The 16,159-nt window shown below is 42.9% G+C and overlaps 1 protein-coding gene across 2 annotated transcripts in view; it reads left to right on the plus strand.

Annotated features, from left to right (window-relative positions):
- trmt61a (tRNA methyltransferase 61A) overlaps window positions 1-14,183 on the plus strand; it is a 31,030-nt gene extending 16,847 nt beyond the window's left edge. For both annotated transcript variants that reach the window (XM_036150531.1, XM_012875926.3), the window contains exons 3-4: window positions 1,214-1,480; window positions 13,651-14,183. In XM_036150531.1, coding sequence (XP_036006424.1) covers window positions 1,214-1,480; window positions 13,651-13,973 — 590 coding nt within the window. In that variant the 3' untranslated portion in view covers window positions 13,974-14,183. The remainder of the gene's footprint in view (window positions 1-1,213; window positions 1,481-13,650) is intronic.
- The last annotated feature ends 1,976 nt before the right edge of the window (window positions 14,184-16,159 follow it).

The raw sequence follows: 16,159 nt of genomic DNA on the forward strand, positions 1-16,159 counted from the left end.
TGCAACAAAGGCGGTGGTGACATCATTTCATCAGTTAAAATGAAACGTCCGGGTGGAGGATGGGATCTGCTCGCCTCTCCCTCTGGTTCTGACACTTAGTTACCCCCCCCACCCACACCCCACCCCCTTACCGCCAGCCGCATGAACAGCGCCACCTTCCCGTTCTCTCGCATCCCTCGCTGTACATTAGCAAGCATTGTTTACGGCACCAGAAGGACTGCTACATAGAACAGAACGTCCTCTTGGAAGTCAAGAATCCACTCATTGGCAAAGCGCCGTGTCAGCAGCTGTAAGTTGTTTGGCCCCACCTAGGATAGACTTACAGCGCTCTCTGAGAAATGACAACATCTGTGTCTGAACCTTAAGTCAAGATTTGATGTTAGAAGCCACGAGTCTTTCCAAGTGTCTTTAAAACTGTTTCTGGTTCTTACAAGCCCAGTAACAGATTACATTTACATCAGATTATTTCACTGGTAATGCCCATTTATAGTAGGGAAGGGTCAGTACATGATTCCCTGGTTAGAAGTACCACAGTATCATAGTACTGTAAAAACGTTAAAACAAAACTTCATATAATATAATTGATTTTATTAAAAACAGAAAAGCAACAAATATTCATACTGCTGCAAACATATTGATTATTACAGTTAGATCCATATCATTAATTATAACTGGTATGAAATATGATCTTGTTTCCTGGACTAAAGCAAAAGCACAAAATAATTAGTTGTTGAATTGTGCAGTGATTTCAAGTAAACCTGCTTGTTGCACCAAATAGACCTTTTTGTCGTCTTTCATACCGTAACAAGCTGATATTAGCTGGCTAATAGCAGTCGCCTGCTCAGACAGGTGGAGCTTGCTGGCTGGAGCTTTTAAGCAGTTTTACCCTGATAAGAAGGATGCGTTCACACCAGGCCTTCCACACCATAATGGTTACATTTCCAAACAGTTGTCAGGGTTTTTTCTCACTCATAAGTAAACCAAAAGTGTAGGGGCCTTCTTTAAACCAGCAGTGCAGAGCAGCAGGCAGTAGAGGCACAGCATCGCATTCCTCTATACGCGCCATACAGCCGGAGAAAATAAGAACAATATGATAAGAAATTAGAGTGATTTTTGAAACTATATCTTTAAAACCTTCGTACACCCATTAGGCTGGTAAGTGGCCGATGCCTGCTCACAAGCTTTTCTCTCCGTGCCCCTCATGGTTTTCTAGGTACGGGTAGCGGATCCCTCTCCCACGCCATCTTGCGCACCATCGCTCCCACGGGCCACCTGCACACAGTGGAGTTCCACCAGCAGCGGGCAGAAAAGGTGGTCGAGGAGTTCAAGGAGCACCGCGTGGATCAGCTGGTCACCGTCAGGAACCAGGACGTGTGCAAGGACGGGTTTGGCGTGACGGGCGTGGCAGACGCAGTCTTCCTGGACATCCCCAGCCCCTGGGAGGCAGTGGGACATGCCAAGGCTGCTATGAAGAAGCACGGTAAGAAGGACTCCATGTGTGAATTATTGCTTAAAGTGTTTTAAATGTGTAAGGCTTGAGTTGCTTGTTGAGCAGCACAACAATAATTCTACAACTTTTGATTTGATGATCATAGTTTGTATTAATTAAAACAACCAACCCACTGCTGTTAGGTACAGAGATCACACAGGCTCTGAGCTCCACCGGGACGCTCACATCAGCACATGATGCACCACGCCTGTTATATAATCATGTGTATCACTCTGCACTTTGACTGACTGCAAATGGTAGTTATATTACACTCACTTCCCCAATCAGTCCTTCTCTACTGCATTACCCAAAACAGTGCTGCAGCATGAACACTATGCTATCTGAGCTGAGGAAACAAATGGCAGACATCTTGTGTGGCCGGGGTTCTAAAATCTTTTAGAACAAATATCACTTCACTAAATACATTTTCCGAGTACTATGTTGCTTGTCTCAAAAAACAAAAAAAAAACCTTAGCGTTCTACATTTGTGCTGCATGTCTGAAGTGAGGATCTCCAGGATAGAAAGATCAACAGGGCAGCCTCCATCAGTATTGCTAGATGTTAAGACGGTTCTCTACCTGATTTGACCTCAGAAACCAATATGGCTGCTATGCATGTGGAACATAGTGATAGCTGCAAGAGAAAACAGGTTTTTGTCTCTCATCAACTCTTTCCTGATTGTCAATACATATCCAGATTCTATTTATATTCATCTTCCTTTGGTAAATGAATGCATAAAATGCAAAGGAATACTTTACTCTGTAATGCTAATAGCAGTTTGTTTAATAGCGCTTTTTACTCACTTGTATTGCTACAGTACAATGAGCGGTTTCTGGGACAGGTCGTCCAAAATAGGGACTGTCTCCGGTAAACGGGGACATCTGGTCACCCTAGCTACGAGTAATTAATGTTTTTCCGACAATTGGTAAATCTGGAGTTTTCCACTTGCAACTAGAATAGTTGTTTGTTTGTTATTCCTAAATCCAGCCACAGAAGTAAATGGAGCCAGGGGGCAGGAAGCCACAGGTGCTCGTTCTTTGTTCCCTGTCTGGGGGGTCTTGAAATTTGGCCCAGAGCACTTGAAGTCGTCGCCGTTGGCAACAGTGATTACTGTGCTTGGACTAATCATCGTTTTGGCTGTTAAGTCTTTCTCTGTTATTTGTTGGATCAAAACCAACAGGGTTTATTAGATCACAGCTAATTTGCTTTAGTAAGCTTGGTGCCAACATTTCCTCTGAGTTCCACTAAAACCAGCCTTGTTATTGGGACTACAGTTTGAGAACCATAGATGTAGAGTCTGTTTCTGAGATGGATTTAGAATGTCCCCTATAAGCTGTTTTATCATGTCAGTCCAGGTGCCAAATGCTGATTGGGAAGTTCTTGTGTGATTTTATGTGATTATAAAACAGTAGGCAGAGTATGTTGGACTATAAAACAAGCAATGAATCTAAATGGGCTTTACTCTCTATTGGGAAACAAGTTTAACTAGTTACACCACTGACTGGTCTTAGACCTGTGCACCAGCTCTGTGTCAGGGCCTGAATGTTCAACAGCAAAATCCCAACCCATGAGACTTATAGACAAATCAGGGAAAAAAGACAGACTGCATCATTTTACAACACTCTTTACAGAGCCTATGATTTCAGCAGTTTTTGCTACAAAGGGCCTAACATGGCCAGCATTTCTCAATGAGGATCTTGTAACTAGCGTGATGTCCTCGCGTTTTTAGCTTTCAGTTTAATTGATTGAGGATTCTGATATCGTAATATACAGACAGTGTAGAAAGTCTTTAAAATAAATTCACATTTTATATTAGCATCAAAATATTCCATAGAAATCTAACATTTAACTCTGAGTGTTCATTTAATGTTAAGAAGTTCTTGTTTTAAACAAAAATCACTTGTAGCACAGTAGATGGTACCTCTAGCTATTCCTTAGAAATAAATGTAACTGAAGCATTTTCTTCCGTTTATAGTTCAGTTTTTCAAGTTGATCAGAGTTTCTAGGGACTTCTGACAGTTTTATCTGGACTATAAATATACAGTGACAGAGACGCCTTTTTTATCTACGTGCAACTGGCCTCTAGAATGGACAAGGACGCATACTTTTGTTGCCGCCACACACAGTGAACAGGATGCTAACAGGAATAATCAAAGCTCTCTGTTGAAGAACTGGAACAAACTTGTGGTCACCAAGTCTCAGTGGTAACCTTAAATTGCTATCCACGTGCCAACCGGTAGTTTGGGAGTGACGCCAGAAAAAGCTCTCTTCTGTCGTACCGTCTTTAACATAAACACGTGGAGCTTTATTATCTCTACTGGAACTTGAACTGGAATTGTGTGCTTTAGTTAGATGAGATTAAGACTGACCTTTTCAGCAAGAACCATGCCAGGCTAGGGTTACGGTCTGAAACGAATGATGAATATGTGAAAAAGTGCCTTCTACCCAGCGTTGGGTACAATAGAGGCGGTGCAACACTGCGCATGTATGTCTAAAAAAACTTCTTAGAGTGCATTTTATCATTATCTCTATGGACTCTACCAACAACCGGACATAGATCATTATTTGGTCCTACAACAGGATAAGTATCAAAATATATTGCGAAATAAACACAGAAATGCTTCACCAGACATAAAATCAGCCTTCTGCTGAGGATATCTGTGTCTCTAGACGTTGATGCTAGAGACAACCTGTGAGCTGAGCCAAAAGGAGCGCATGGAGAGAACCCAGGACTCTGCACGGTCTATAGAGATTGAGGAAAGATGAATGGTCGAACATTCCACTCTGTATGAGACGCAGGCTATGCTGTGGTGGTGCTCCCTCACGTTTTGGACCTTTCAGTGACTCTTTGTTTAGCCTTCTGCACGACACAGTGACTACAGCATGCAGTCACACTGGGGTTACTACACCCAGATGGGTATACCTTGTCTGGATGCATTACCTCTTTTCGTGTTGCAGACGTCTGAGAACATCACAATGGAGATCAGCACAACATGGATACCGGCATTAAACAGCGATATGAAGCTAAAGTTGAGGGAGGAGCCAGTTCACTGCACTGCAACTCCTCTACCTCCTCTGCAGCTCCCTTTTATGGTTCCACTGCTGCATATTCCTTTCATAAGCTATTCTCCCTTATGCACGCACACACACACACACACACACACACACACACACAGATCCAGATAAATAATGTGCTGCCACATCGCTGTTGGATGGCTCCCATGACCATACTGGGTATTGCACCGAGCAGAGTGCTGCTGAATGGAACTCCTCATGGAAATGCTCAATTTTCCTCCCACTGCAGACCAAGATGTTTGTCGCCGTCCTGAAATGACCCAAACAAAGTCGAAAATGTTTAGACTTGAGTTAAAAATACAGAGCTACAAGTCTGTAAAAAGTGTTCCCTTTTAACCAACTATAGCTAATGAAATGTACAAATAAAAAGCTTTTGACTCTATCCTATTTTTATTGTACTTTGTGGTTAGCGTCGCTCAGAGCTGCTCAGAAGCTGAAGAAAAGTTGTTTTTCTCCAGCGGACAGAGTGTAAGAAAGCAGGCTTTTCTTCTCCCTGCGAGTTTTAATTTTCCTGATGGTCTGGCCTGCAGCCCAGACCTCTGAGACAGACTGTAAATCCTAACAAGCATCTCCAGCCTCCCTCTCTCTCACGCAGTCTTTCGCAAGCAGAAAGTCAGTGTGTGCCTCGTGAAGATAAACAGCGGTGAACTGCGAGCGTCTCCAGGAGGAATCACAGAATTTTCTTAGGATTACGCTCTGTTGTAGATGTTGAGCGTTGGAGACGCCCTTGTTGAATGATCAACCCGACCTCTCCCAGTGTGTTCGTCTTGTTACTAGGAGAAGCTAAAGTGTGCGACCGTTACGAGGGGAAACCCTGGGCCTGTTTGCCAAAGGAACGACCGCTATCTGAAGTATGCTGTGGTCTAATATAATGGTTACCAGATACAATGCATGACTCCTCTGTAGACATCTTTTTTTTTTTTTTTTTAACTGGGACTTCATCTTGTATGCACCGGTTCCTCACATGCCTCATAAAAGTTAAACCACGTTAAAAATCTTTGGATGTACGAAGGATCACCAGCAGGATTCTGGGCCAGGCTGACGTTATTAAAAGGCCTGAAGGAAACTTAAAGACAGTTACTTAAAGCAGAGGAAGTGGCGTCTTGTGAATGTAATTTGTAGCTAAGTTAGGGGACCGCTAAACACAGAGGTAAAGATAAATTGAAAGCGAAATCAAACGTAGGCGCTGAGCTCCTGTGGTCATAATCCACACGACGTGACTATCTGCGCGTCTGCGAGTCTAGAGAAAGCAGCTGTGAAAAAATGTTCCACCTGTGTCGGTTTACGTGTATGTATGAGCTGACCCACTTTTTTTTTCATCGCGATTTCATCCTGAGTTTGAACTTAAAAGTCAAGTTGTTAAATCATGTTTACGTGGTTCTCTCAAGATGGCAAGATTTCAGGAATATTGATGCTAGATTTCTGCTCCCGTCTGTGTGGGAACGTTGTTACATTAGCCATTTTAAGCTCTGTGCAGCAGAGATTAGTGGTTCTTATCATACAGCAGGTTTAATTATTCAAATAATCGTTCTTGTCTGGTTAGTTATTATGTGCACTTTGCCCTACCTTCTACCATTAAGCTTCAAGCACAGAGGCAGAAGTGATAAATGGGGTTAAATAAAACATGAACTTTGGCAGAACCTTTAAGCTAGCGCTACGTTAGCTGTGGTCAGGACGTCGGCCACGCCACCTACTGGTGCAGTATTCCTCTTACAGAATCTGTAGGCGTATTTAGCTGATGTGTGGACCAAAAGGTTTTTACAAATGATAGAGGAAAAAAAATCATTTAAAACCTATTCTGAGCAGCTATAGTGTTTAAATATATCCACTAAAGGACATTTTGCACCAGGCAAAGGTTTCTCTTGGCACTAAGCTACTTTGGTAAACTCCTTCCGAATGCGTCACCTTTGAACCAAAGACAGTGTGGTTCCTGCAGGCCTGTGTTATCAACAGCTTTGTATTCAGACCCCATTTATCTACTCTTTTTAAAATGCAACTAGCCACAAATTTAGTGACTTCTGGTGACCCCTGGGTCTCGTCCCCATCCTACAGCACTTGGAGACAGTCCAGTCCGCACGCCACAGAGACTCCCCGCTGCAGTTAGAGCCCCTTTGTGTCCAGGGGCCTCGGGTACCAAGGAGTGCGCAGCTTTCATTGTAGAGATTGCCGGTAGGGAGAAATCCTGAAACTTGCGCAGCAAAAAACACTTCATGTACGAAACCGAGCTTAGACCTGCTACCGCATGCGTTGCCTTGATAAATCCCAATTTGCTTGGATCTTGCCCTCAAGCTTTTGTGTACCTAGTGCCACCCTGTCCTCACCTCCCAATTACATATGCAAATCAGTAAAAATACCCAAAAATCACCCACCACCCATCCAAATATCCACGACAACGGAACTGAGACACAGACATTTTGCAGGATATTTGTAGTGAATTACAGCAAACCATCAGCTTCCTGAGTGACATCAGCAACCCATTAAAGAAACGGGCTTAAAATAGTTTTCTCTGTCTGTACCCGTTTTGTTCTACAATGGTAAATTCAAATTGTGCTATGTGGCTGCTGAATTCAGCTGATTATAGCTTAATGCTGGTCATGAATATGCCTTCTATACTTCGATGAGGAAGTCTGTCCCTTCACTCACTTTAAATCTTAAGAAAAAGAGTCAGGATGCTAAAAGAATGACCAAATCAGCCATTGTGCACAGAGCCTGCTCTTATTTCATTCCAAATCCAGCTATTACGAGAATAATTAAAAGTATTTTGATAACGCAGAATCCTCAGCTAAACAGGATTATAGCTATATGAGTGCAGTCAGAGCTCTGATAACATTTGGAAATTGTCTCCTCACTGCAAATGAGCACAACGGTTTAGGGGAATCGTTTGTATCTGAACAACATATGGAGGACATCATCCCAGAAGCCAGGACTGGGACGGCTCGGGGATGACCGCGAAATACCCGACCTGTCATCCAGCTCCTCCTGGTTTCCCTCTGTACTGCTCAAGAGTCTTTTATTGTCACCGCGTGTTACCGTGGCGAAATGCTGGGGCCAGTTAAAAAAATAGGTTCATAAGGCAATCCAATTGTTTAATCCGCCACTCATTATCATGTGCTAGCAGGTCAGCAGGATCTCTGAACACAAGCTCCCTCTGTAGTCCTCCAACAGCAATGTCCTCCAGCAGCCATCATTCCACCGTTACGCAGCTATTTAGGGACATGTGCGACTTTCTCAACTTTAGGAATTGAAGCACCTGTTTTGTTAGGTAATAATCTGCTGATCTGATCACTTTTTATTCAGTGAGAATGAAAAGCTCGTTAGATGATTCACATGCATTTCATACGCCTCGCCGCGCAACATCTACATGTGACAATATTCCTCATGTGAGGAATATTACTAGTTTACATCTGATTATGGTTGTTTCCATCATTTTGACACACTTTACATTGTTGTATGAGGTTAAATGGGATTTTATTTCTTTGTACAGATTTATACCAAAAAGCTCCAACCGATTAAAAACCTCAGGTGTGATGCTCCTTGGGTTAGATAAAACAGAATGGTTAAATGCTGCTCAGAAAACACTAAAATAACACATCCTAGGTCTGAATGAATAAAATAGTCTTATTAAATACTTTGTTCTTTACATAACTGAATGTGTTGATGACAAAATCACACAAAAATGATCAATGGAAATCAAATTTATTAACTCATGGAGGTCTGGATTCGGAGCCACACTCAAAATGAAAGTGGTAAAATACTACAGGCAGATCCAGCTTTGATGTAATGTCCTTAAAAAGACTCATAATGAGGCTCAGTAGCTTGTGTGGCCTCCACGTTCCTGTATGACCTCCCTGGACATGCTCCTGATGAGGTGGTGGATGGTCTCCTGAGGGATCTCCTCCTAGACCTGGACATCCAACTCCTGGACAGTCTGGTGCAACGTGGCATTGGTGGATGGAGCGAGACATGATGTCCCAGATGTGCTCGATTAGATCCAGGTCTGGTGAACGGGGGGGCCGGTTCATAGCATCAATGCCTTCATCTTACAGGACCTGCTGACTCTCCAGCCACATGAGGTCAAGCATTGTCTTTCATTAGGAGGAACCCAGGGCCAACTGCATCAGCATATGGTCTCACAATGGGTCTGAGGATCTCATCTCTGTACCTAATGGCAGTCAGACTACCTCTGGTGAGCACATGGAGGGCTGCCTCCTCACACCATTACTGACCCACTGCCAAAGCGGTCCTGCTGGAGGATGTTGCAGGCAGCAGAACGTTCTCCATAGCGTCTCCAGACTCTGTCACATGTGCTCAGTGTGAACCTGCTATCATCAGTGAAGATCACAGGGACTTTGCCAATCTTGGTGTTCTCTGGCAAATGCCAAACATCCTGCACGGTGTTGAGCTGTAAGCATAACTCCTGCCTGTGGACATCAGGCTCTCTTACCCCCTTCATGGAGTCTGTTTCTGATCATTTGAGCAGACACATGCACATTTGTGGCCTGCTGGAGGTTATTCTGCAGAGCTCTGGCAGTGCTCCTCCTGTTCCTCCTTGCACAAAGGTGGAGGTAGTGGTCCTGCTGCAGGGTTGTTTCCCTCCTACGGCCTCCTCCTCGTCTCCTGATGTACTGGCCTGTCTCCTGGTAGCACTTCCATGCTCTGGACAATACGCTGACAGACACAGCAAACCTTTTTGCCACAGCTGGCATTGATGTGCCATCCTGGATGAGCTGCACTACCTGAGCCACTTGTGTGGGTTGTAGACTCCGTCTCATGCTACCACTAGAGTGAAAGCACCACCAGCATTAAAAAGTGACCAAAACATCAGCCAGAAAGCAGAGGAACTGAGAAGTAGTCTGTGGTCACCACCTGCAGAACCACTCCTTTATTGGGAGGTCTTGCTAGTTGCCTCTGGTTTCCACCTGCTGTCTATTCCATTTAGACAACAGCAGGTGGAACTGAGTTAATGTTGCTTCTTAAGTGGACAGCTAGGCAGTTGGAAGAATGCGCCTAACGGCTTTGTTTTTTAGCAACGCAAGGCCTCAGTCAACCGTTCCCCCCCAAATGTATGTGATGGACGGTTGTACTGGAACTGTAATTTCGATTACAATGCAAATTGTAGTTGACAATAAAGATTAATTGATTTCATAGAAGTGTGACTGACTTGGAGTTACATTGTCTTGTTTAATTGTTCACTTTGAGCAGTGGATTTCAGTGGATTTGGGTGAGTTTTAGCACTTTGAGGGGGGTTTTGTATTGTCAATTTAAAAAGTTTGCGTCGCTGCTGCACATTTTCTTAGCAGGTGTGTGGATTACCGTAGTTTTAGTACATATATTTTGTACATTCGAAATTGGCTGTTAAATATGGCATTACAAGATTTTTACTGTGTACAAACGCTTCGTGCATGAGGCCCCAGACAGCAAATGAATGGTAAATGCTGGAAACTGCTGTGTTCTCACTGTCAAGAGGATTTATCACGGTTTGTTCTGATGAACCCGAACACAACCACACACTGAGTTTCCTTTAGTGAGTTTTATTGAATGATGATGAGTTGTGGAAGAAGGAGACCAGAGAGGCTGTACCGGACTGGAGCAGGAGGATGTAGATGGGAGCAGGAGCTGGAGGACCGGAGAGTGCTGGAGAGCTGCGGGTGCTGCGCCGAGAACCAGCAGCTCAGCAGAGAAGTGACTTGGAGCGTTGGAGTAACAGGGGAACCAGCAGCACAGCAGAAAGGGAACTAGGAGGCAGTAGACAGGCATAGACGTAGGAACCTCAGGCAGACAGACGTAGGAAAATCTCTGACAGATGAGGTTTGGCTGTAGAATGATGACGATCTGGCGGGGAAGAGCAGACTGAGGGAGGTTTAAGTAGAGGCGTTGGCAGGTCCACTGAATCCAGGCTTAATTAGGAACGGCAGGTGGAACTAATGAGGTGGAGTGAGAGCTGGGCTGCATGAGAGGTGGAAAGATCTGGGAAGTTCTTGGGGAGACAGACAGGCCAAAAACTGTACCATGACAGGATTTAAATGTATTCTTTTTTTGTTTAAAATAAATCACAGAATTTCTATTCTCTCCGTTTAGTTCATTAAGGTTATTAATATTATCCACAGCAAAAAGGGAAAAAAAGCATTAATTCATAAAAATAAGCGAAAGATTACACTAGCTTGCCTTGATTAGCATATGCTCAGCCAGTTGAACAAATTAAGCGATAATTTAGAAACTGCTAGTGACAGACAGCTAACAGCGACTTTCCTTACTGGGAAGTTGACAATATTGGCAAGATCATCGTCAGGGAGAACATAAGTTGACCGAAGAGCATGTTCTAAAAATAGAACTGGACATTATGAGGGTTGCGTTACTAATTGTTTTCTATCACATAAAACCTTTTAAAATGCATTGATGTTTATGGTTATAAGATGCAAAATGTGCATTAATACTTTTAAAAGCATTGTATCTGACTAAACACAGGGGGCTAAGGAGCTAAATCACCAAGAGCCCAGTTATTTTTGGTTACTTTCTGGCCATTATTGTTTTTTTTTGTTGTTGTTGGTTTACATCAGGCATTGGTGCTAGGGAGCTTTGCCAATCTTGGTTGGGATCAGTTGGGGATACTTGGCCCCTTTTTTTGGATTCTTTCTAGCCAAGTTCTTGCAAGGGTTCCAGTTTGCGTCTCAATGACTGTGGCTAGCTTTTAAGGAGACTAAGGCATGCTTTTTCAAGTCACTTGATCCCATGGTCAGTATTTTATTTGGAAAGTTCAAGCCAGAGTCAACGTTGACTATCCACTCCTTTTTACTAAACAGACCTGAACACGTTTAAATTCAGGCTGGTTTAGGAAAGTTGTAAAATAAACTTTCGTTTTTTGTTTTCAGTCTAGCTAAAGGTTTAGCAGTGGTGTCAAACTATTGATTAATTTCGTTGTGTAGATTTTTTCCTCAAATCCTTTTTGTTGGCATTCTACTTGTTTAGAACCAGTCAAGCAATACCACCACCTATTAAAGTCCTGCAATACATATTGTAAAATCTGGGCAATATAGACCAAAATAATATCTCGAAATTCTTAGGTTGAATGCCAATATATAATATTTTTCTCTATATGTTCTTTTAATAAAATAATCATAAAAAGGCTTATCTGAATCAAAGCTTTATCACAAATGTCTCAAAGGCAATTTTTTTTTAACAAACACCTGTAGATAAATATGAGAACTGGCGGAAGAATAACCTACTGGATTATATAAAAGAATATTTCTGATGCTACATAGACCATCTCAATATAAATTATGTTGTCTCATCTTCTATCTCTTTTTTAAAATCTCAATATTTTTAAAGTCTGGATTTATTGCCAAGCCCTAATTTGTACAAACCTCTTTGACGGCAAGCTAAAGCGTCAACAGTGAAAACTAGGAAAACTATAATGGCTTTAGCACAATGTTCAGTCAAGAATATTTTGCTAAAATGTTCTAGATATGGCTATTGAGAGAAAACAGGTGAGTTGACAGTTACCTGTCTTTACAAAATGTATTATAGGTCTAACAACTATCCTGTAAAATTACTTTTTTACAGTTTCTAGAGACAAGACTAAAATTCTTGGTTACACAACCTGAGCAAAACCAGCCGATGTATTTTTTTTCTTGTATTTACCCATAGTACCTAGGAAACACCATTTCAGTTAATAATTTAAGATTTCCATTAACAGTCACTGCAGTTAACTCAGGGCAGAGAGTTAAAAACTATTCATCCAATGAATAAATCTGCTCATAGAGCTCAGAATAGAAGATTATGTTCCCCTGCTACTGAAAGAAAACCACATTTCTATGAATAATCCATCTAACCTTTATTACATCGCTGAAGTACGCATGCTTCTCCCAAGATTTGCTTTTCCCTAACTCATCCCTACTCTTTAGATTAAAACAGAAAAAATGGGCTTATTTTTCTAACCCTGACCTCTGTTCTGTGCAGCTGCAGAGCTCTGTGTCGGTGTGTGTTCATTAGGTCAGCCATGAATGGTTTGTTGGCCCGTTTCTCCCGCCTCCCACTGAGATTACCTCAGGGTTTCCTGCGGAGACGAGAGGCCGGCGAGTACGGGGTTCCTCTGATGATCCACAGGCTGCAGCTTGGGTCCAACAACCAACATGAATGGGTTTTTTAGACTAGAATTATACTTTTGCCAAACAAATGCATCAGTAGACGTTGTAGTATTATGGGTTAGAATGTTTTCTCATCCTAAATAGCTTCTGGTATAGACAGTTTACCTTGAGTGAGGGATGTGTTTAGTTCTTTAAAAAAAAACACCTTCTGCTTTTAGACAAAGCCTGATTTGCACAAGCAGGATCATGTGAGCCTCGGCCAAAAATAACTAGTCAATGAGGAAATGGAGTGGAATCTTGGTGATTTGTCTTTGTCCTTAGCTCTGTGTTCAGTAAGATGAAATGCCTTTAAAAGTATTAATGCACATTTTACATCTTACAACCACACACATCAGTGCATTTTAAAAGGTTTTATGTGATAGAAGACACTTAATTAGTAAATAGGAGACCTGAGAGCAGTTTCTCAGGAAATAGTACTATAATAACACGACAAGATCAGCTAATAACATCACTAACGGGCCTTTCAGACAGCGGCCCGGTGCGCTGTGCTTGGCCTAGCAAGGCACAGCGCACCGCTTTGCAAGCTCTGCGCACGCCGCGGTCAAAGAACCTGGGCTATCCCACCGTCAGCCAGAAAGACCAGGAAGCAAAATGCGGGAGAATTCCCTGAACCGTATGGTACAAGTTTGAAGTCGGGACAGATGCGTATTTGAGACTTACAACAAAATAAATGTTCGGCAAACAGCCAGCGCAGCAGCAGCGTGGGGCCAGCATGGTGCTGCGCTGAACCCTGCGGCAGCCCACATCATTTTCTTTCTACTTCACAACTATGCACTAAATGTTGTACTGACACATAAAATCCTAATGCAATATTTTAAGTTTGTATGAGAATGTGTGGAAAACTTCAAAAGGGATGGAAACATTTGAGCCCTGAACGAGCGTTGACCTGATTATACCGTTAATTAATTTAATCTTAGTGATTTTGTGTCTGATTTCCTGCAGGAGGCCGCCTGTGCTCCTTCTCGCCGTGTATAGAGCAGGTTCAGAGGACATGTGAGGCGCTGACGGAGCAGGGCTTTGAGGAGATCAGGTCGCTGGAGATTCTGCTGAGGGTCCACAATGTCCGACCTGTCACCCTGCAACTGCCCGACTTCGGCCCCGACTCCTCCGACTCCTCCTCCCAGGCAGGCCCAGAAGCCCTGAAGGAGGCTCCTCCCTCCGCCACGCCAAACCATGCCTCCTTAAAAATTAAGACCACCACCCCACCCAGAGAAATGCCCGGTCACACAGGGTATCTCACCTTCGCTACCAAACCTAGAACCTGAAGCTACCTGACATCTGTTTGTTGCTTGCATCAAGCAGAAGTTAAAATCAGTAGTTTATTCTAAAAACAAAATGTGGCTGTATTGCTCTCTGACTTATGTTTTTATAAGGTTACCTTTTATACCTGCTTTTACTTTAGTGGAGCATTTCTGTTTAGTTTTCATTGTTTGCACCTGTGTTGCCAGTACAGACAATAAATGAGTGAAAACTGATGTCTCTTGTGTTTTGTTTTTTTTAAAAACTGAAGCCTACTTTCATGTTATCACATAAGTGTAAGCAGTGGAGAATAATGAAATTAGAAAAGTGATAGATTAGCTGAAAGAATTTTAGTTCTCTACATGGTGCCTTGCCACAGTATTCAATCCCCTTGATGTTCACATTTTGTCATGTCATCTAAGCCAGAAATGTTGTTTTTATTGGGATTTTTTGTTACAAAACAAAGAAGAGAAGCATGATTTTTCATATTTTATAATTAAATATATGAAATAAATGTCTTCCATATCTATTCTACAAACTAGAAAGTACAGCTATTTATTGCTGCGATTACAGCAGGTATATCTACTAGCTCCAGATATCTAAAGACAGATCAACTAACTGCAATTTTCCTTTGTCTCGTGGTCAAATAGTTCCAACCACCTCCATGGCCACAGGTGTATAAAATCAAGCACCTGCAAACTGTTTTTACAAATATTTGTGAAATAATGGGTCCCTCTCAGGGAATTCCAGCGTGGGATTGTGATAGGATGCCACCTGTGCAGCAAATCCAGCCATGAAATTTTCTCGCTCCTAAATATTCTAGTCAACTGTCAGCTGTGTGAACGTTTGGGAACGACAGCAACTCAGCCACAAAGTGGTTGGCCACGTAAACTGACGGGGAGGGGTCAGCGGATGCTGAAGCGCATTGTGCGAAGAGGTCTGCAACTTTCTGCAGAGTCGATCATTACATGCCTCCAAACTTGATGTGGCCAAGCCGCATCTAGTGCAGTGCAAAGCGTCTGATGCAGCGGTGCAAAGCATGCCGCCGTTGGACTCGAGCAGTGGAGACGCGTTCTCTGGAGTGACGAATCACGCTGCTCCATCTGGAAATCGGATGCTCTGGGTTTGCCGGTTGCCAGGAGAACGGTGCTGGTCTGACTTCATTGTACCAAGTGTAAAGTTTGGCAGAGGGGGGATTATGGTGTGAGGTTGTTTTTCAGGAGCTGGGCTTGGCCCCTTAGTTCCAGTGACAGGAACTCTGAATGCTTCAGCATACCAAGACAATTTCATGCTCCCAATTTTGTGGGAACAGTTTGGAGCTGGTCCCTTCCTCTTCCAACATGACTGCACCAGAGCACAAAGCAAGGTCCATGAAGACATGGATGCAGAGTGTGGTGTGGATGAACTTGACTGGCCTGCAGTCCTAACCCCAATCCGATAGAACACTTTTGGGATGAATTAGAGTGGAGACACAGAGCAAGACCTTGTCTAACTTCAGTGTGTGAACTCACAAATGCGCTTCTGGAAGAATGGTCAAAAATTCCCATGAACACACCTAAACCTTGTGTACATCCTTCCCAGAAGACATGTCCTTGTGAAGATCTCATATAAAAAGAAGGAAAAACTCAGTTAGCTCTAACAACTCTGCTCGGCAGCAGGGTTGTTTCACGTAATCTGTTGTAACAATATGTATCAAAGTAAAGGCTTTCTGAAACTGAAAAGCCAGGGTATGCAGGAATTTACCCCAGAAATTACTCTGGATATACACTAACCCGGTTTTCTGAAACGGGGCCCAGAAAACAACTAATATGTCATAATAAATGAATACCACGTAGTGCCAAAGGAAATATTTCATCGTATATATGCCTACAGTGGACTTTGGAAGGCATAGAAAAGCATGAGATGGAACCTTACCTGATCCTGCACACATTCAAACCATGAGTGAACAGTTGTTTTTTTCCCCAGTGAGAATCCTTTGACTAACACCAGACTAAGCACGCACCTCAAGCTCGTGCACAATCCTCTGGAGGAAACGAGGCTTCATCCAGGGATTTTCTTTTATATAAATAGCTTTATCTCGGGTAAATTATATTTTCCTATGTGAATGGTCAGCACTTACATGTATGCCATGCTGTTCTGCTTACATACGCTGTCGTGCACGGGCTGGAGGAGCTGCTGCCTAGCAATGACTCTGTACCTCTGTCTGTAAGTC

Source organism: Fundulus heteroclitus, chromosome 19, assembly GCF_011125445.2.
Source record: "Fundulus heteroclitus isolate FHET01 chromosome 19, MU-UCD_Fhet_4.1, whole genome shotgun sequence".
Taxonomy (NCBI): Eukaryota; Metazoa; Chordata; class Actinopteri; order Cyprinodontiformes; family Fundulidae; genus Fundulus; species Fundulus heteroclitus.